This window comes from Lontra canadensis, unplaced genomic scaffold (assembly GCF_010015895.1).
Source record: "Lontra canadensis isolate GAN:19392208 unplaced genomic scaffold, GSC_riverotter_1.0 scaffold3, whole genome shotgun sequence".
Lineage (NCBI taxonomy): Eukaryota > Metazoa > Chordata > Mammalia > Carnivora > Mustelidae > Lontra > Lontra canadensis.
In genome coordinates, this window is record NW_022630997.1 from 15743443 (window position 1) to 15763336 (window position 19894).

The window sequence follows — 19894 nt, forward strand, 5'->3', positions numbered from 1 at the left end:
CCACATACCTGCAGTGCCACCACTGGGACTGCTGGACTGTGGACAGGGACACCTGAAGAAAGCCCCCTTCCCACACCTGTGAACTCACAGCACCCTTGTCCCTCTCTAATAGCACTCACCACCACCTGCCGAACATTCCAGTTCTCCTGAGCACTTATTTCCCCTATCTGACTGTAAACCCCTTGAGGCCGGGAATAAAGTTTATGTCTCTTTGTATCTACAGCATGCTTTGAATGAAATACATGCACCATACTTTTTTGATATAGCATGTTAATCCTAAGAATCCTCCTGCATTATGAAATCAATGCCTTCTGAATCAAACATGAAATAGAATTCATTCAAATCAGCAGACTAAGAGTGTTCTGCTGCAAATCTTATTCTCTGAAGGTCAGTAATCCATCTGTTAGGTTTACAGGATGGATTCTCTCTTAACCAGAAAACTCATTTTCTCATCTCACCAGTTAATAATAGGATAAGATGTTCAACTGTGGGGTATACCAAAACCCTGGGCCACAGTACCATGCCCAGAAAGTTCCGCAGGTGACTCTCTTCTCAAGTTTAGCTCCTCTAAGCACAAAAAGACTGCTCTTCAGTCAACACTAGCTGTCTTAACTGTCCCTTAGATTGAAGAAAACATACAGCCTAAAGTTTAACTGCCCTTTACAGACACTGAATTCACATCACTCTCCTAATGCTTTCCTCCTTCTCTGTGTCATAAAGGATGCCAGCAGTTGGTAAGCCAAAGTCCCTGTCTTGCCTCAGGCATACCTAGCACTAAGACTCATAGATGACAGTTTCCTTTCTCATCTACAGGAGAAAACAAAAACAACACTCCCAACCTGGTCTTTCTGGAATGCTCTTTCCCCAGATCATATGTCTGGTAAACTCCTACCCATCCTTCAAGACCCAGATCAGATATCACCTTCTCAAGAAAGCCTTTCATGCACACCACTCTCTACCCCCACTCCCCTCACCACCCTCGCACCCCCCCCACTCTCCCCCCACAACCACCCTGCACTTGACTGAGATCCTTTCCCACCCTCTGCCGTACCAGGTCCTGGGCATTCCTGATACAAGCAGTTTTCATGCGACTATTTCCATGCTACTACACCTAGTGGTGCAGGAGGCGCTCTCACACTGTCAGAAACTAGCTCGTCAGAACCACCCAGAGAACTTCATTGGAATGCAAGTTCCTGGGCTCTGGCCCCAGACCTACAAAATCTACTTTGTCATTAGCCCCACTAATTTTTTTTTTTGCATTTTGGTGATTTTTATGCATTTTGAGAACCACTGCATTGGAGCAGGGGCTCCTAGGAGGTTAAAGGTTGTGCTTTATTTATCTCTGCATCCTTTGTGAAAGGTCCATATTCATTACGTGTTCCAAGCTCCTTGCAGCGGCTTTATTCAGTAGATGCTGCATGCGTGAGAGTCTCCCACAGAGTAAATGCAAATGGGCACAAAGAGACAAGACTGTCTTAGCTGGAACCTGGGCTGCCTATAAACAACCTTCGGAAGATATGCCCCAACTAAAACAATGCTCTTCTCACACAGGCACTGGCCAGATCAGTCTAGGTAGTGAGAGAAACTCCAGGCTTTAGAATCAAAAGATAACAAGGGGCAATTAAAAATAAACAAGGTGTACCGGGGTGGCTCAGCCAGTTGAGCATCCAACTCCTGGTTTCAGCTCAGGTCATGATCTCAGGGTCACGGGATCGAGCCCCGCATTGGGCTCCACACTCAGCTCAGAGTGTGCTGGAGATGATCGTCCTCTGCCTCTGCCCCTATCCCTCCCCTGCTCCTGTGTGCACTCTCTTTCTCTCTAAAAGAAATAAACAAAATCTTTAAAAAAGATAGAAGAAAAAACAAAACTTCTATTACCATTTTCCTACCTAGCTGAGCAACTCTAGGCAAATGGCTTCTCTCCCGTAAGCCTCAGCGTGCACTTCTGCAGAAACAGAATCACACTACCACTTAAGACACGGTTGTTATGTGGATTAAGAGAGAAAAAAATGTATGAAAGTACATACGTATTATGCATGATAAAGACCAATAGCATAGATATTTTTGTCATTTTTTTAAAAAACAATTATCACTAAGTCATCTTTAGAAAGCTAGCTTTCCCATAGCTCCAGTAAAGAATGTAGTTACACTGTCAGACACAGAAATGCTAGAAATACACAAAATTACGTAACCAAAAACAGTCAAAATTTTTACAGGCGAAGGTTTCAATCACCGAAGGGCAGAAAGGGGCTTTAAGAGGTGTTCCAGTCCAACCTTCTACCAGGGATCTGTTCAGAAACAAGAGCTTAAGGGGTCTGTCCGATTCCTAGTTTCAGCTCAGGTCATGATCTCCAGGTCCTGAGACGGAGACCCCCCGCCCCCCACGCCCAGGTCTGCACTCAGCCTGGAGTCTGCTTAAGATTCTTCCTCTGCCCCTCCATGCACCGCCCCCACTTGTCCCTGTGTTTGCGCACATGCACTCTCTCTCTCTCAAATAAATAAAGCTTAAAAAAAAAAAAGATTCACCTGCTGTTGATCCTCTGAGATGCTCCCCAAGCCCCCCAACCCAAAACCACTCAGCTGAGAGGGGTGACTGGACGTGGGCCCTCCTCTTCTCGCCTCCTCAATAGACAAGATGACCAGCATACTGGTACAATACGCGACAGCCTGCCAACCCCCAGTCAGCTCACTCTGGTAGGCCTGTCCACTCCGCCCTCCACCTTGGGTCCTCAGGCTTCTAGTTTCCCTGTACCTCTGCGGTCCCATGCAGTCTCTCGCATCCCTCAGGGATGAGTATAGAGAAATAATGGTTACATTTTCACTAAATGCCTACTCTCCACCAGCCAGGGTGCTCATGTTTTAAGCACATTCTTTTGTGAAAACCCTTCAGTAATTCTTCCAGTAGGTTTTATTATTTTCCTTTCAAAGATGAGATTCTGGGGCGCCTGGGTAGCTCAGTGGGTTAAAGCCACTGAGTGGGTTAAAGTGGCTCAGGTCATGATCCCAGAGTCCTGGGATCGAGCCCCGTGTCGGGATCCCAGAGTCCTGGGATCGAGCCCCGTGTCGGGATCCCTGCTCAGCGGGGAGCCTGCTTCCTCCTCTCTCTCTGCCTGCCTCTCTGCCTCCTTGTGACCGCTCTCTGTCAAATAAATAAATAAAATCTTAAAAAAAAAAAAAGATGAGGTTCAGAGCAGTTAAGAGGCCTGTCCAAGACCCTGGGGGAGCCAGGATTTGGACACAGGCCTTTCTGGCTCCCCCGCCCTGCTCCTTCCACCCTACCACATGGTCCCCACGTCTCCCCCGACATCTGACATACAAGCACGGGATGCCTCCCCCAGCACATCTCCAGCACTGCCCCCAGTCCTCACTCCGCCCATAGGTTAAAAGGACAGCCCTTCTTGGGGAACAGAGGAGGTGCTCAAATGCCCCCTACCCCCTGGCCTATTAGAAGCACCAAAGGAACACCGCAGATGAACAAGAGAACCAGAGGTGTGTAGGGAGGGAGCTTTTCAGAGACACTGACTTTTGAAGAATTGGGGGCAACCCAAGGGAGATTTTGCTCCTGCAGCCCTTCTCTAACAGCGAGATGAGCCCAGCCATCTCTAGCAGTGCCTCGCTAAGGTTTCCGGTTTGATCTCTTCTGTGGCTTTCCTCACCCGGAACGGGCAGCCAAGGGTGTGTGTGTGTCTGTCTGTCTGTCTGTCCCCACCCCCTCTTACAGCCGCTGGTTACAGTTACACATTCTGATACAGACTGGCCTCCCAGACCAAAGGGGGTGGGGTGACCAACTCTCAGAAGCCCTGGAACAAACAGTTGGCAACAGCTGTGTTCTCAGCAGACAGCAGTTGGTCTCTTGCTACTGTTTTCTCATTCCACACTAGGTTACAGGCTATAATTTAGTGCCCCTACTTCAAACAGCAGTTCGTAAAGCAACCGAGACTCTGCCACAGGGGTCTGTTGGCTCTGTAAAGTCTGTCAGGAATGCCAAAAGGGGGCCAATCTGACCCCCTAGCCCTCTGAGATATCCGGGACGTCCCTGAACCCCACAGCCCTGACCACATGCCTACAAGGAGAAAAAGCCTCTGGGAGCCCTACCCTCTAGAGGACCCCCCTCTCCGGCCACTCAGAATCTCTTTGGAACCAGAGAACTGTTAAGAAATCTCTGCTAACGAACCAAATCCAAATGGAACAAGAGGAAAAGCAGTTTGGATCAAGAATCTCCCTCTGCTTCTCCTCCTCCCCAGTCTCTCCCCTCGGCTGTTTCCTCTGTGAGGCTATGGAAACAGCTTTATGGTATCTAATGGAAAAATCAGAATGGACGGCCCCGAAACCTTAGGGATGTCGTGGGTTAAGAAGAACACGGTGGCCCTGGAAGTAAGGAGCAACTAGCACACAAGAAGAGAAGACTGGAAATTTCTGCCTGGGAGCTGGCCTGCTCTAGCTAACTGCGTGTGAGACATTTTTGCTCAAAGGTTCCCTCCACCCCAAGCAGTAAGTTGTACAACAAACAAGCTCCCACCCTTCTTCCCTGCCCAGACCCGACCCACGGATAACCCGTTCAGTTACCTGTCTAAGACCCAAAAGGAAAGGCATCCTGTAAGAGCATCGTCCACACTAACGTTTGGAACAAAGGGCTTTGAAAAGTTAAGGTCTTGGAATGAGCATTTCCCCCAGGTGGGCCTGCGTGTTCCTCGGTCCCGGTTAACCCGCCTTCCTGAGCAAAGAAGAGAAAGTAAACAAGAGTCCTGGGACCAGGCAGGCGCTCTCCCTCCTGCTGTCCTCGCTACTCCCCCTGCCTGGCTCCGACCCACCCCCACCTTCTCGTGACATATCTCAGACGCAGCAAAGCCCAAGCTGTCTGCCAAGGGGGAAATGACATCAGTTCAGGCACAGCAGAAAAAACTCCAGACAGCTGCTGTGGAATACTGAGGAGGATGTGCAGCCCTGGACCCTGAGACGTCAGATCCCCTCAGCTCCCCTCAGCTCTGAGCTGGCTGGTGGGGGGTGGGGGGCGGCACAGGAGTCAAATCCCTCAAGCTGCTGAAAAGAGCTACAGTCCTCTGAATAAGGGCTAGCCACGGGAGCTCCCAAGGTATTATCTCTCCTCTTTGGGAAAGGAAATGGAGCCCAATGATTTGTCAGTTTCACAGAAACTTCTCCGCACCCACTCCCACCAGAGTCAGCACTCCCATAAATAACAGTTAAGCCTGGCGGTCCCAAATTTCTCTAGCGATTGAGGCAATCAGCAGGGAGGGCTTGGAGGCACCTTTCCCCCAGCTAAGGTAGGACATGCTACCTCGGACGCTGACCTCTGGAGCCCTCGCGTCTACAGAGTTTATATTTCATAAACAAACTGTGCGTGTACAGGTGCCAATATCTTTCCTCGCTTGTCTTACAAAAGGTACAACAAGTCCCACGGCAGCCTCCAAGTTGCCAGTAAAGCAGATCATCTATATTTAAACCAACTCTCGCTTCTGAAAAGTTCACCACCCTAGGTTCGTCATGCTTTCTTCTCCAAGCACAGTTTATGGAGAAGATGGCTAACAGCAAGCTTTGCCCAAGAAGCAACGGCCCCGGGGCTGGCCTACCCCAGATGCTCTCCTCTGGCCACCCTCCCCTAAACAGCAGGTCCCAGCCTCTCTCCCTGGCCCTGAATCCTCCCTCAAAGACAACACGAACAAAGAACAAAAGGTTCAGGGTTGGATTTGCACTTGCACAAATGACTCCTTTTGGAGGCCTTTATAAATCCAAGGTTACCTGCTAATAAATTCTTAGGCTGCAAGTTAATTATATTTCCCATCACTCAAAGCAAGTGTGTCTCATCTTTCTCTTTGTTTTCCACAACAATTTTCTTCCAGTGATACTCATCGAAGGCCTCCACCACCCAGGGAAATCAGAAATGACTCTTGCAAATTAGTACCTCTCACCCCCGCCTCAGACCATAAATTAGCAGCACACAACACTTACAGCATGGGGACTTGCCAACGGTACTTCTCAATCCAGCCAGTTAGTGAATCCAGCCAGACACACAATGTGCTTGCTGCAGGTCTCCCACTGATGGTCAAGGTCACACTGACTTTCCTGACAAGGAAATGAATGAGCCAAGCCAGCTGAGCCATTTCCTCGAGGCTCGTGAAAAGAATGAACCTGAACCACAGCCTCACTGCTAGGGGAGAGAGCAGTGATGTGTAGACAGCAGTGGCTTCTGCTGTGGCAGGTGTTCTGGGGCTGAGAGGCCATTCTTCAGCAAATACGTGTTCTTAAGACGTGGCCACAGAGTCGATCCCATGCCCTGCTACCACTCTCACACACAGGCCAAATCAGCAGATAGGAGGGCAGGAGACAGGCAGGCCTGGGTATCAGGGTACAGCTTTCAACACCCTCCTTTCATTTCCTCAGTCCCCTGGCAATCGCTGACCACCACAAAATGCAGCACTATGACTTTTGTCAGCCAAACTGGAGGAAAGGGCATCCACAGCCCATCCTGGGACACTCTGGTCTGAACTTACCTAGTAAGACACAGTGGCACCTGCAATTCTCTGCAGAAACTCCCATGGCCTAAGTGTACTTATTCATTCACTGCACCCTACTGAAGGCCCACAGTGTGCCAGACACTGTCCTAGGCACTGGGGACACTTCCATGAGCAAAACGCTCAAGGACCTTTGCTCTGATGGGCTACAGAAGCATGCCCCATTTATGAATAACACTCATCAGCAGTGATCTCTGAATAAGTGGAATTGCAGCGAAATTACTAGAAACCCAAAAATAATTTTGTAAAAGTTCAATCTAAATTATCAAAATTGCATCATAGGCTTCCCGATTTTCCCCTAATGAATCATCATCCTTTTATGGATGTAACTCAAAGCACTGTTTCTAATCAGCAGCTGTCTACTTTTATCTTATAAGATTATAAAATCCTGTGTACAAGGCAGCGTTAAAACTCAATGCATTACTCCTAGCACAGTACCACTGTACTCCAACAAAGTGATTGCTGACAATGGCTGCTTTCTCACTAATCTCCTTGACCCTCCCACCCACCCCTTGAGGAGTGGAGGAAGTGAGGAGAAAAAAGAGACTCAACTAGAAAATGCAGGCATCCTTGGGAGGGCAAGTTCACTTTTTGCCATGTGACCACAACCCAGTGACAAAGTAGTCAGCTTTGGGATTTCAAAGGCAAGATGATCATTAGCAAATTCTACTCGTCTGGGGGAAAAAAAAAGACGTCCTTTTATGTAGGTGACCCAGGCTCATACATGATAGACAAAGGTAAGTCAAATCCTTCTACAAACAATTTTAGTCATCTGCCTGACAATGCAGAATTTAATTCAATGCTGAATTCACCAACTTATTAAGAAAAAAAAAAAAAAAAAGGAAGTCACAGTATACCAGAATTAAGCAGGATTATGTTGTCAAAATGCTGCAGATTAACAACTATCTATGGGCCCAGGCAATGTCTAAGCTACCCTTCCACTGACCCAGCCCCTTCTTCCTCAGTTTAGAAAACCCCAAAGACAGTAATGCTGAAACCATTTGGATTTTGAATAATTTATTATTTAAGAAGACACACAGTAACAGTGTATATGTTCCTGGCTAACGGAATGTATCCTTACACTGAAGCTGATATAAGAATCTTTTGGCAGTATCTTTCTAGGCACCCTATACATTTATAATTTTTAAATTCGGTGATGGAGGCGGGGAGAGTTATTTTTTCAGCACTGACAATGAGCCAGACTCTGTGCTAAGAACTCCGTTTAACCCACATTGCACGTAACACCACAACAAACTCATGATGTAGGCATTACCCCTCTTCAGCTGCAGAAACTGAAGCGTATGGACAGTTTGCCCCAGGTCACACAGCTAGCTGTGGGAGAACAAGGATAGGAATAAAGCCTCTAGCTCCAAAGACTCTTTCCTTGACAGTAATACAGGGGTCATAACATTAGACCAAAAGTTACCAACGAGGCAAACACCAGAACTGAGGGTTCAGCTGAACACTGAGCAGAGATGCACATCCCTGGTCAGTGTCCCAGAACTCTGTTTTAAAAAAGACTGCCACTTATACGGGCTCTGATCGTTGTATTCCGGAGCACAGAGGACAGGCCCTTAGGCCCCAGGACACCCATTCTGACCCACTTTAGAGCCCGAGTTCTATGAGGTAAATGATTGCGAAAGCCCTCAAGTTCTCGTCCGTTCTCAGCGCACAACTAGTCTCCACGCAAGGAGCTGGCTGGAACAGAAGACCTTCATTGGAGACCTGCACTGGATCTCAGGTCACTGGGGAATTGTTCCCACACTGTGTCACGGCAAGGTGAGGCTGGAAGGAGACTAGGGCTGAGGGCCAGGGGTTTCTAATTTCACAAGCAAGGAATGCGAAGAAAGGGTTTTGTCAGAAAAGGACAACTGCCAGGCTTCTAGGATAAGAGAGGATCTCCAGACCCAAGGCCGTTTTTACTAACAGGAGCTTTGGAGCAGAGGCTGCTGGGCGGACACAGAACGTCTAAGACGAGAGATCTTTTATCTTTCTCAAGTTGGCCACAGGCACATTTAAATGCCTTCCAGTTTGGACTCAAAAACACCACCAAAAAACCCCAAACCAAACCAACCAACAAACAAAAAACAACAACAGCAACAAAAACCCAGAAGTACAGATGAACTTCAAACCCCAAACCAAAGTGAGTTGCCACAGAAGTCAAACCGAGGCATCTTCATGGCAGGAATGTGAGGCCGGGCATCATTGAAACGACCCTGGAGTAATTATTTTGGGGAATGCCATGGGAAGGATTCCAACCCAAAACAAAGATCCACAGAACTTTGCCAAGTAGAAATGCTAAAGACTGCTTAGCTGCCAGAAACCAAGAATATTAGCTTATCTGTGTCCTGGGGCTGGACAAAGGCAGACGTGTAGCAAGCCTGCCGTGACAAGAAAACACACCTTTCTTGGTTTCTGAATAGGACAAGGAGTTCTACAAGTCACACGGGGCTTGCAGGGGTGCCTGGCAGGATGTCTATGGATATAGGGGTGCCTGGCTGGCTCAGTCGGTAAAGCACACGACTCTGGATCTCGGGGGGTTGTGAGTCTGAGGCCCACACCGTGTGTAGAGAGAACTTAAAAACAAAACCCAGAAAAACTAAGACTGCTTTCCTACTATTGAGTCTTCCAGGAAAGACGGCTGGGCAAACAGCCCTTAACTGTAGTATGTAATCACTTGCTAAACATCAAACAATAGATTTCCAAGAGGGAGTACACTAACATATGCTGACATCTCAGTCCTTACAGGTGAGAAGTGGGAGCTTTGGTGAAGTCAGGTAACTCATTCAAGGGTACACACCTAGTAGGCAGTGGGCCCAGCACTTCAAGCAGGTCTGTGGGACTCTAAAATGGTTCAGACATGCATAGAGATGGTACTTCGATATTTTAATTGTCACTTCCCCTTCATCTGTGACCCAGAAAGTCACGGTCCCATCCAGCCACCCAGGCTGTAGCATGAGGAGGAGTTGTTCAATCACTACTGGATGAACAAGGCTTGCCCTGGAGGATTTATTGATTCAATTGCCCAGTTAGGAAGAAAAGACAGCAGGTACAGAAACAAACACAGGCACTCTGTCATAAATGTCGGGGGAGGTATGGAGACAGTAACTGCAATTAAGAGCTCAAAGAAGGGAGCCGGGTCAGGGACAGAATGGCCAAAGAAAGCTGCATCAGAAGACAGGTACTAAAATAACATGGATGCTAGGGATAGGAAGATAAGCATGGTAGGCAGAGCCAAGCAGAGCCCAAAGCATGGAGACAAGGACACGTGGGGCATCTGAGAAAGACACGAGATGGGGCACAGATGAGTTGGAGGAAGGAGGCAGGAGTCCCACATACGGAGTACCTCTGACCAGCACGTTTGTTCTTTCTGATGACTAGGGCAGCACCACAAATAGCAAGAACAGGGATTTCTAGTTAGTATCTAAGGATTATTACTTAGTATCTTACTAAATATATATATATATACATACATATATAGAAAACTAAGTATTATTACTTAGTATCCTAGGCTCTCTTTTTGCTTCTTTACATCTTGGAATTGCCCTTGTTACACTCTGGGTGGGCGGGGGGGTGGAATACCTCTTTCAAAGGTCTTTTAAACAGAGAGAAATAAAAGTAGCAGAGGGTAATGATGAAAACTCAAGAAAATTCCTTTATGCAGAGTCTCACCCAGCTGTCTTGTCGGAGAAAAAGAAAACACACACACACACACACACACACACACACACACGTAGTAGAAGGTGAAATCAGCTTAAGGACAGCTCCCTGAGGTTCCTAGCTTTCCTGCCCCCTTAACAAGAAAATCTTTCTGTATTGACAATCAATCACTCCACAAATATTTATTAGCTTCTGGGATGGACATTTATTGCCTGCTCCAGAGAGTGCAGGGGTCTCTGAAACTCAGCGTAGACAGTGGGCTGTCCCTGAGTTAATGGGCTGCCACCAATCTGCAACTCTATCTTTATCAAGTACAACAGCAGCCTTATTTGTTTTTGTACTGAAATGCCAGGTTTGTTTTTTTTCCTGCCCTGAAAACAATTCAAACCACCCCACCACCACCACCAAATCAGCAAGGAGCCAAGAATGACATGACAATCAGTAAGCTCGACTCAGGGCTGTCCTTTGACACTTTTCACATCTTCCTCCAAGCTGCTCTCTAAACTGAAGCTTGGAATAAAAACAGAAGGGGGGACACGGGTCACGCCCAGTACATGAAACACACTGCGATATAACCCGGAAAGAGCACTAACTCCGTTAGGAAAATTAGTCTTCGAGGTCTCCACTGAATCTGATTTCATCTCTCCCTCTTATTTCAACTCGAGCAAGACACGGAGAGACGCTTCAGGTGGCAGCTCGGGGACAGGGGTGGCAGGCCAGTAGTAAGGGTTAACAAGGTCATTTTATCAAAAGCACCTCAACTCTGAGTCCCTGGAAGTAGCTCCAGGCCCTCTGGCCACAAGGTTTTTGTTTGTTTGTTTGTTTTGTTTTGTTTTAAAGATTTTATTTATTTATTTGACAGAGATCACAAGTAGGCAGAGAGGCAGACAGAGAGAGAGGGGGGAGGAAGCAGGCTTCCCACGGAGCAGAGAGCCCAATGCGGGGCTTGATCTGAGCTGAAGGCAGAGGCTTTAACCCATTGAGCCACCCACGTGCCCCGGGCCACAAGGTTTTAAGAGCAATTACGCACCCCGTCCACAGAGAGACCATCTCGGTTGTGCTTCTATAGGAAAAACCACCCACTCATTTACGTGCTCATAAGCTCAGCAAAATGATTTCTTCTCAGGCCTAACTCTTCGAAAGTAGAATCAGCTTAAGGGCAAGATGTTTAACTTTCACTTGTGTCCCTCACCTTACCAAGCAATGCTTTGCACAAAGGAGGCCCTCAAAAAAGGATAAAGAGATAGATAAAAAAGGATAAAGGATAAAGAGACTGGGTGGCTCAGTTAGTTATGCGTCTGCCTTCAGCTCAGGTCATGATCCCAAGGTCCTGGGATCGAGCCCCACATCGGGCTCCCCCGTCGACAGGAAGCCTGCTTCTCCCTCTCCTGCTCTCTTTCTCTCTCTGGCAAAAATAAATTAAAAAAAAAAAAAAAAACAAAAAAAAAAACCTTCAAAAAAAAAAAAAAAAAAAGGTAAAGAGACATATGACTGTAAAAGGGAAGCTAATACAGCTGAATCCCCAGACAGTAGCAAGGGAGACATTTTCATGGCCACAGAAATCCGATAAACAACTAAGAGATAGGGAGAGTACATGGATATTACTGGGAAACCCTATGTGTGACCCCATTATCTGTACACCTGTAATTTCTCTGCCAAGGAATTTAAAGCATTTAAGCCATCTCAGAAGCAAAGTTCCCATACTCAAGGTAGAACTGAGATGTGATCTAACCCCATTAGTTTTTTGATTATGGGGACTAGGATGAAGCTGCTCCTGGTTCTGTCGCCAGACACCAACTAACTCACTCCATTAAGCACCACCTAGAAGTTGCCTTTTTTTCTTTTTTCACATAAAGGATTGTGAAACTTAATAAGGTCTAGCTGGAAATGCAGCTCCTGGCACCGTATCTTCCCTCATTTCCTGGATCTTATGTAAAATCAAATATTACCTCCTCCCTCCTTTGGCTATTTGATAACCAATGTACTCCAGGTCTAAGAGCTCATGGTCAAAAGCACCAGAAGGAAACATTAAGATAATTTATCCCTCCCATAAGTTGTAAGGGGTGGAAAAGCTTCTGGAACACACACATCCATACCCCCAAGTAAAACGATGACAAAGGGTGGTGGAACTGGAGAAGGTTTCATAGCAGATGAATCCTCTGTTCCCTTTGTCATATAATGTCCAACCACAGGCCACACCTGAACCCCATACTCCCAGGCCACAGAGAGTGGGGCAACACAGAAGACAGCAGTAGGTAAACTTTACTTCAAAACCACCCCAACCCAGAGCCCAAATCATGAAGCACTAGAGCAAAGCAGAAGAAGTAGGCAGAGATATGCTACAATACAGGCCTGAAGCTTAGGGAGAAAAAACCTAAAGTGCCTTTAAGAAAGCACCCCCCACCACGTCATGACAAGAAGGGAAGTCAATGCAAGCCATTGGCCCTCCCTGAAAAAAATTATCAGGTACTCGTATCTTTGTACTTATATCCACTGTTCCAAAGCCTTCCATTTTATCCAAGATCCACATTCTGGGCAAGGTGTGCTCAGTATTGCAGAAAGGTAGAGCTAAGCAGCGAGACAATAAATCATCATCCTTGCAGAACTCAAGGTTTATAAACTCCTTTCACATCCGTGTTAGTTGCTCCTTGTATCAGCTGGTGACAGGGCTAGAAGTTTTTACTATCTCCACTTGCCAGACAATACAGCGAACATCCAAAAATGTACAGCGGCCTAGGACCAAATTTAGGATTTCTGACTGAAGGGACAGAGGTCTTCCCATGGAACCCCAGTGAGTGACACACATTAGACGCGCCTGGGGTGTTGGCATTCTCCCGTGCTACCACCTATCCTCAGGACCCCACACCAGCTGCTGAACTTCTCTGAGTTGGCTGGTTCCTTCTATCAGCATTGCCCAGGGACAACTCTGAGGCAGCCATTTCTGTGGTATGAGGCCCATGTGGTCAAAAAAGACTGTCATCTCTATTGGAGCTTCACGACACGTGTGCTTTCCGGGGAAGCCTCTGAGTCATCTCACAGTTAAGAAGCCTGTTCAACCCCAAATCTCCTACATTTCAAACAGCACAGCCTTTCTTTCTAACTGAACATGTGCTCATGGCATCATTATCTCTACGGTGTCTGTCAGCCTCCAAATTCTAGGTTCCATTTCTCCCTCAGCAGCTTTGTTCATCGCTGTGACCCCCTGCCCTGTACTGTACCTTGAGGGCAAGCATAGCCAGCCAGGCACAGGATGGCGACACGCAGCCGACACCCCTGGAGAGGTCAAAGAGGACAAAATACGCTTCTCATTTTCGCACTTTTCTCTGAACATTTGTGCAATCTCAGATAAGAGTAGGATTTCCCCCCAAATTCTCCCTGTGCTAGAAATTGAGGGCAAAAGTCCCAAGTTAATCTTTCACCTTATACACTGGGGAGGGGTTGGAAAGGGATATCCAAAGGGATAGCCAAGATGACAAAGAAAGTTGGGGGGTGCCGGGATTGAAACTCCACCACCAGACGTGGTCAAGTGAAAGAGAAAGCTGTAGTTGGAAGGGTGCCTCTGGCTTTCACGGGACTGAGGGGTGTTCTTGGGGAGCAACTTTTTTTTAAAGTAGTGACACACTTAGGGTTAATTACTTATGAAAGCTGAAGAAATGTCATAGCGTAGCTGCATTCTGCTAATGGTATTTCTCCCTTTGGATCTAACTTAACTTTCACATGCAAGATCCTATAACATGAAGCAATTACTGTCCCTTTTTTTAGGGTGTGGTACAGTATGGTGGTGATGCTGAGGAACAAAATCCTTTTATCTTTTAGAGATTCAAACAGAACTATTCATGGTTGAAATGATAGGAAGTCTGCGGCCTTCTTCAAAGTAATGTCGCTGGGCACGAATGGAAGCCAAAGTGGGTACAGCCAGACGAAGACAGAGCATGACAATAAATTGCTGAAGCTGGGTGCTGGGGACCTGGGGGCTCGTTACGCCATTCTCCTTATTTTTATACATGCTGAAACTTTCCAGAATAAAGATATTTAAAGGATTCTATTCCTAATAATGTCTGCTCTTGACCCAAAGTAATATTAAGCTGTACAGAGCCCTTGAAGGAACTAAGGAACACCAAAGCTCAAGTGACAGAAGGAAAAAAGAGAAAAATGGGACATTCCCCCAAATGAAAAACAATTGTGCTTCAAAGGGCACCATTGAGAAAGTGAGAGACAAAACAAAACAAAAACCACCGATAGGGAAAAATATTTGATAATCATTTATCTGATAAAGGACTCATAAAGGCTTCTTAACGTGAGACTCCTCAGAGGCTTTCATAGAAAGCACATGTATCGTGCGTCCCGGAGAGAGATGGCAGCTTGCTTTGACCACATGGGCCTCTTATCGCAGAAATGGCTGCGTCAAAGCCATCTCTGGGCGATGCTGATAGAAGGAACCGGCCAATACAGGGCAGTTAAGCAACTGGGGCTCCAGGGTCATGAGGAGAGATGGTAACAAGGGAGAAGGCCAGAGCCCCAGTAGAGTCTAGTTGAAAGGGGAAAATCCTCTGAGCAGTCCCTCACTGGGACTCCATGAGAACACTTCTGTCCCTTTAGTCAGACAAAGGACTTTAAAATGGGCAAAGAATTGGAACAGACATTTCTCTAAAGAAGATACACGAATGGCCACTAAGAGCATGAGATGTTCAACATCAGTAGTCATTAGGGAAATGCAAATCAAAACTACAGTGAGATCCTACTTCACACCCATTAGGATGGTCACGATAAAAAAGACAACAACGGGTGTTGGAGAGGATGTAGAGAAACTGGACCCCTCGTAATTGCCAGTGGGGGACATGACATGGTACAACCACTTGGGAAAACAGTCTGGCAATTCCTGAAAAAAAGCAGACAGAGAGTTAGCACAGGAACAGCAATTCTACTTTGAGGCACAGCCTAAGAAAAATAAACACACACACAAACACTTGTCTACCGACGTTCAGAGCATGATTCCTAATCGTCCCAAAGTGTTAACAGCCGAAATGTCTATGAGCTGACCCATCGAATAAAATGCGTTCTACCCTTACAGAAGAATATGAACGGAAAGGAAAAAAGTGCTGACACCTGCTGGAAACATCCCGCTAAGTGAAAGAAGCCAACCACAAAACACCACACAGTGTTATGATTCTATTTACATGAAGTGTTCAGAACGGGAAAATTCAGAGTAGCAGAAAGTAGATGAGTGGTTGACAGGCAATGGGGTTCGGGGGGCTCAGGAAGGGTAATACTAATTGATATAGGGTTGCTTTCTGGGGTGACAAAAATGTTCTGGAATAGATAGGGGTGACAGTGGCCCAATCTTGTGAACATGCTAAAAACCAGAGAGTCGTACGCTCTAACAAGGGTGAATTTTATGGTGTGTGAACTGTATCTCAATAAAGCTATCATTTTTTTTAAAAAAAGCCTCAGAAACCAACCTCCCCTCAGAACAGAAGTACAGTACACCTCGGCACAGAACGCTATGTGCCAAGAGTGGACAGACCTGCCTATGGTCTAGCACTGCGGTCAGGATGGACGTCCAGCCGCAACTCCCAAACCCAAGACAAGACACAACTACTTTGCTGATGATAACCCCTCTCTTCCTCACTCAAGAGGGCACGGTGATGTACAGATCAGGATAACTGTATACATTCTAAATTACCTGCTCTGAAAATAAACAATTTCATACTTTATTATTAGAAAACAATAGCTGGAAAAACACCCCCATCAGACTGTCAAGGCTGGTAATACGGAAAGTAAGTCACATGACTTCTGGACTAGAAGCTCACTAAAATACACCTTAAATTCTTCCACTGGAAACAGATCTCGGATCAGTCAAGCAATAAGGAAGCCTCAAGGCTTCCCCAAAGCTTTAAAAAAAAACCAGATAATTACACAGGCTAACATTAACCAAGTAATTACTATGTGGCGGGCACTGCTCTAAGTGCTTTGTGAGTACTAACTCAATTAATCCTTACAATAACTCAATTAAACCACACAATAACCCTATAAGCTGGGAGCTACTGTCCCATTTTACAGATGAGGAAACTGAGTCAATTAACTAGCCTAAGGCTATCTGGAGACAGTCTGGCTCCAGAGCCTGCACTCTACGTGATGATACACTTCCAAGGACTCCTTCTTCTGGGATGACCACCACGGAAGGGTGGCTGGTTAGACCTGTGTGCCACCCAGCAGCTGGCTAACAGCTCCATGCCATCTGCCTGACATCTCCCAGGAGCCTACAAACCATCTCCCTCAGCACCTGAGCAGGCACAGCCAGGCTTCCCCACTCCAAGCACACTGTGCGTGAATCCTGTTCCCCACCAAGGGGAACACCGGGGTCGCAAAGACAGGGAGGAGACCGAAAGCTAAGCAAGTCAGAGACCTACCTGGCTTTCAAGAAAGAAAACAGAAATGTCCCCCTATGTGCCTGGGTAGGGTCAGAAGGCACATCTTCAAGGATAAGCCAACGGCATAGATGAAGAAATGTTGCTTTCACAATGGGGGGAGGGGGGCTGAGCCCCTCAAAAACCCTACTGATGGGGATGTCCGCTGACACAACCGCTTTGGGAGAGCAATTTAGCACCATCCACCCCAAATGTCAAATGTACACACCCACAACCCCACAATCCCTGGTTCCACTTCTAGGAATCTAGCACAACTGCAGAAAGAAATACATAGAACAACGTTCACTATAAAACAGCGTGAACTTGTAAAAACTTTGCTATAACAGACATTCACCTACAGAGCAGTGGTTAAATAAATCATGGTCTCAAGCAATAACACACAGGTGGGGCTTTTGGTTGTTGTTGTTTTTGTTTTTTTGCTTTGGTTTGGTTTTTGTTTGTTCTTGTAACTCTATACTCACTTCTTTTTTCTCTCTCTCTCTCTCTTTTTTTTAAGATTTTATTTATCTATTTGACAGAGAGAGACACAATGAGAGAGGGAACAGAAGCAGAGAGAGTGGGAGAGGGAGAAGCAGGCTTCCCGCTGAGTAGGGAGCCCGATGTGGGGCTTGATCCCAGGACCCTGGGATCATGACCTAAGCAGAAGGCAGACGCTTAACTACTGAGCCACCCAGGCGCCCCTATACTCACTTCTGAATGTCATTCCTTTCCTTTTGTTTCCTCTTCTTGAAGCTTTCCTAAACTTTGTCAACTCTCCTTATGATTCTCTTACTGATTAATAATCTCATTTCCAAGCTTTTTTTGGGTTTTGATTAATGCTACCCTTCCTTTTCTTCTCTTTCTTTCCTTCCTCCCTTCCTCCTCTTTCCTCCTCTCTCTCTCTTTCTTTCTTTAAATAAGTAGGCTCCAAGCCCAGGGTGGAGCCCAAATGCAGGGCTCGAATTCACAACCATGAGATCAAGACCTCAGCCGAGATCGAGAGTCTGATGCTCAACTGACTGAGCCATCTAGGCACCCCAACATGCAGGCATTCTTTTAAAAATCAAGGTATATACCTGATACGGAAAGAAGTCTATGAAGTATGAAACAATGCATGTTGTAAAGTCCTACATATATATTATCCTATTTTTGTTTTAAAAACAAATGAAAAGGAAAGAAAGAACTGTATCCATACCTACAATTTTATGTTTATATATAGGATTTACATATATATATGTATATACATATATATGTACTATTATTATACCTATAAATATTCAGCATAAGCAGAAAACCCACCAAAAACAAACACCAAACCACAAGCTTTCACTTTTTACTCTAAGCATTTTTCTGTATTATATATCACTGTTATAAGCATGTGTTATTTTGTGTAACTAAAAACTAACGGGAAAAGGTAAAAGGCACCTTAAAGATCCAAGAAAAGCAGCCATCAGGTGTATGGAAGGAAAAAGGAAAGAAAACTGAAGTGGATCTCACGCCAAATCAGATCAGTACAGTTTTTCTGCTTTCCCCCAACTCCCTGCAGGCACAGCAAAGGGATTTGCATATTTAAAAACAAAGGACCCAAGTAAAAAGAAAGAAGTACACGGGATGAACTCACACAATTCAACCCTACACTCAACTCCCAAACAGCTACAAGGCTCCACTATCTTGGTGTCAAAAGCCAAATATTAACCCTCTCTCCCAAATAAACCACAAAGAGAGAAAAATAACTTAGATCTGATCAATCAACTAAGTTGTGGTTTTTCTGTTGTTTCTGTGTTTGGTCGGATTTTAATATAGCTGGAGTGAACCACCAGGCGGAATTTCAGATGAGGAAGAGCGTTTCGGAAATGAACAAAAAAACACCACGTAGGATTTGGAAAAACGTGAATATTTTCTCCACGAACACATGTCTCTGATCTGCAAGGATGTGCAGAAACACAGTGTTACAACGTAAGATCCGTCTTGCTTATTATTTAAAAATCAGGACATGTTTTTCTAGCTCTACTCTAGGATCCACCCTTCCAAGCCACAAATATCCTTGCAACATCTCACATTCACTTTTACCTCTTCCAAAACAAGTTTAAATTAAATTCTTTCAATCACCTAAGATTATGAATCAAAACCAAGCCAAGGCACTTTGAGGGCAATGACAGCACCAGGAACGGATGACCCATAGCTCATCTATTTTCCCACGGAAGAAAGTATGGAAAGAAGAAAGCCAAAAGAAAATAAATCCAAGCTATGGGACTGTAGCTGAGTAAGCGAGAGTCTCCCAAAAATCCAGTCCATGCAAGACTGGTGATCTTCAAGTCTGAGACCATGACCTACTTTAATTCCCACACTGGGAAAGCCCAGAATTCTATCAACAAGCCACAGAATTCAAACGGATGAGATCTGGTTCCCCTTTCCTTACCTCCCAGGTTGCAATGCTCTGGATTTATTGATATTTCTTTGTTTGTGGTTTCCACATTACATGCAGTTTTTTAACCAGACTTTGCTCCACCTAGTGGAAATACAAAGGATGGTCCAAAAGGGAGGTGCCCGTAAGCCAGACCTCTCCCTGTCCATTGTATGCCACCAAGGAGACAGATCTTGCAAAGACCCACTGTCACTGCTCCCTGTTACTCAGTGGCTGCTCTTACTGTCTGTGTGGTTATGGTGGGATCAGTGGCCCCAGGGGTGCCCACAATTGGGGTTATAGGGCAAAGAATGAACCCACATCATTGCACCACCTGGATCCTGATGGTCCCTCAAGGTCCAACAGGAAAGCAAGAGATGCTCTCAGGTGAACGGATGGCCAGGCATCCAAAAGCATTGGAACTGTTAATCCCAAGTCATCTGAGATACCCACAGTATGCTTAAAGAGTTGCCCACTAATGCCCCAAACCCACAGATGTGCTGCTTCCTGGGGTCTTGAAAGAGGAGACTTCTCCTGAAATCACACAGCCACCAAGGTCTGGGACAGTCACCCATGGCAACCCTGAGAACACCTCACAGTCTCTGTAGGCTGAGTGTGTGACAACAAACCAACGTTCATGAGGTCAAAAATGAGAGTAGAACCAAGACTTGAAATGGGGAAAGGGAAATGTTCTAAGAATGTGACTCTGTTCAGATCGGTTATGGGGCCACGGGAGACACGGAGAAAAGAAAGTAACTGGCCATCAGGCTTTCAGTGGGGTGAAAACAAACACGTTCTTAAAACGAAACCACAAGGGTGAACCAAAGCAAGAGGAAAGAAAGTTCAAGAGAGGGTGAATAAGGGAGGCTCACCTGCTTATTGAACCACAAACT

General features: G+C 46.0%; 1 protein-coding gene across 3 annotated transcripts in view; it reads right to left on the reverse strand.

Moving 5' to 3' along the window:
* WBP1L (WW domain binding protein 1 like) overlaps window positions 1-19894 on the reverse strand; it is a 58558-nt gene that overhangs the window by 32109 nt on the left and 6555 nt on the right. Inside the window, exon 1 of one of the 3 annotated variants that reach the window (XM_032881245.1) lies at window positions 4567-4773. The exons of 1 other annotated variant lie outside the window; for it this stretch is intronic. In XM_032881245.1, the coding sequence (XP_032737136.1) occupies window positions 4567-4593 (27 nt within the window). In that variant the 5' untranslated portion in view covers window positions 4594-4773. Of the gene's footprint in view, window positions 1-8; window positions 597-4566; window positions 4774-19894 lie in introns of those variants that run through there. One more of the 3 variants, XM_032881230.1, reaches the window with a different exon arrangement.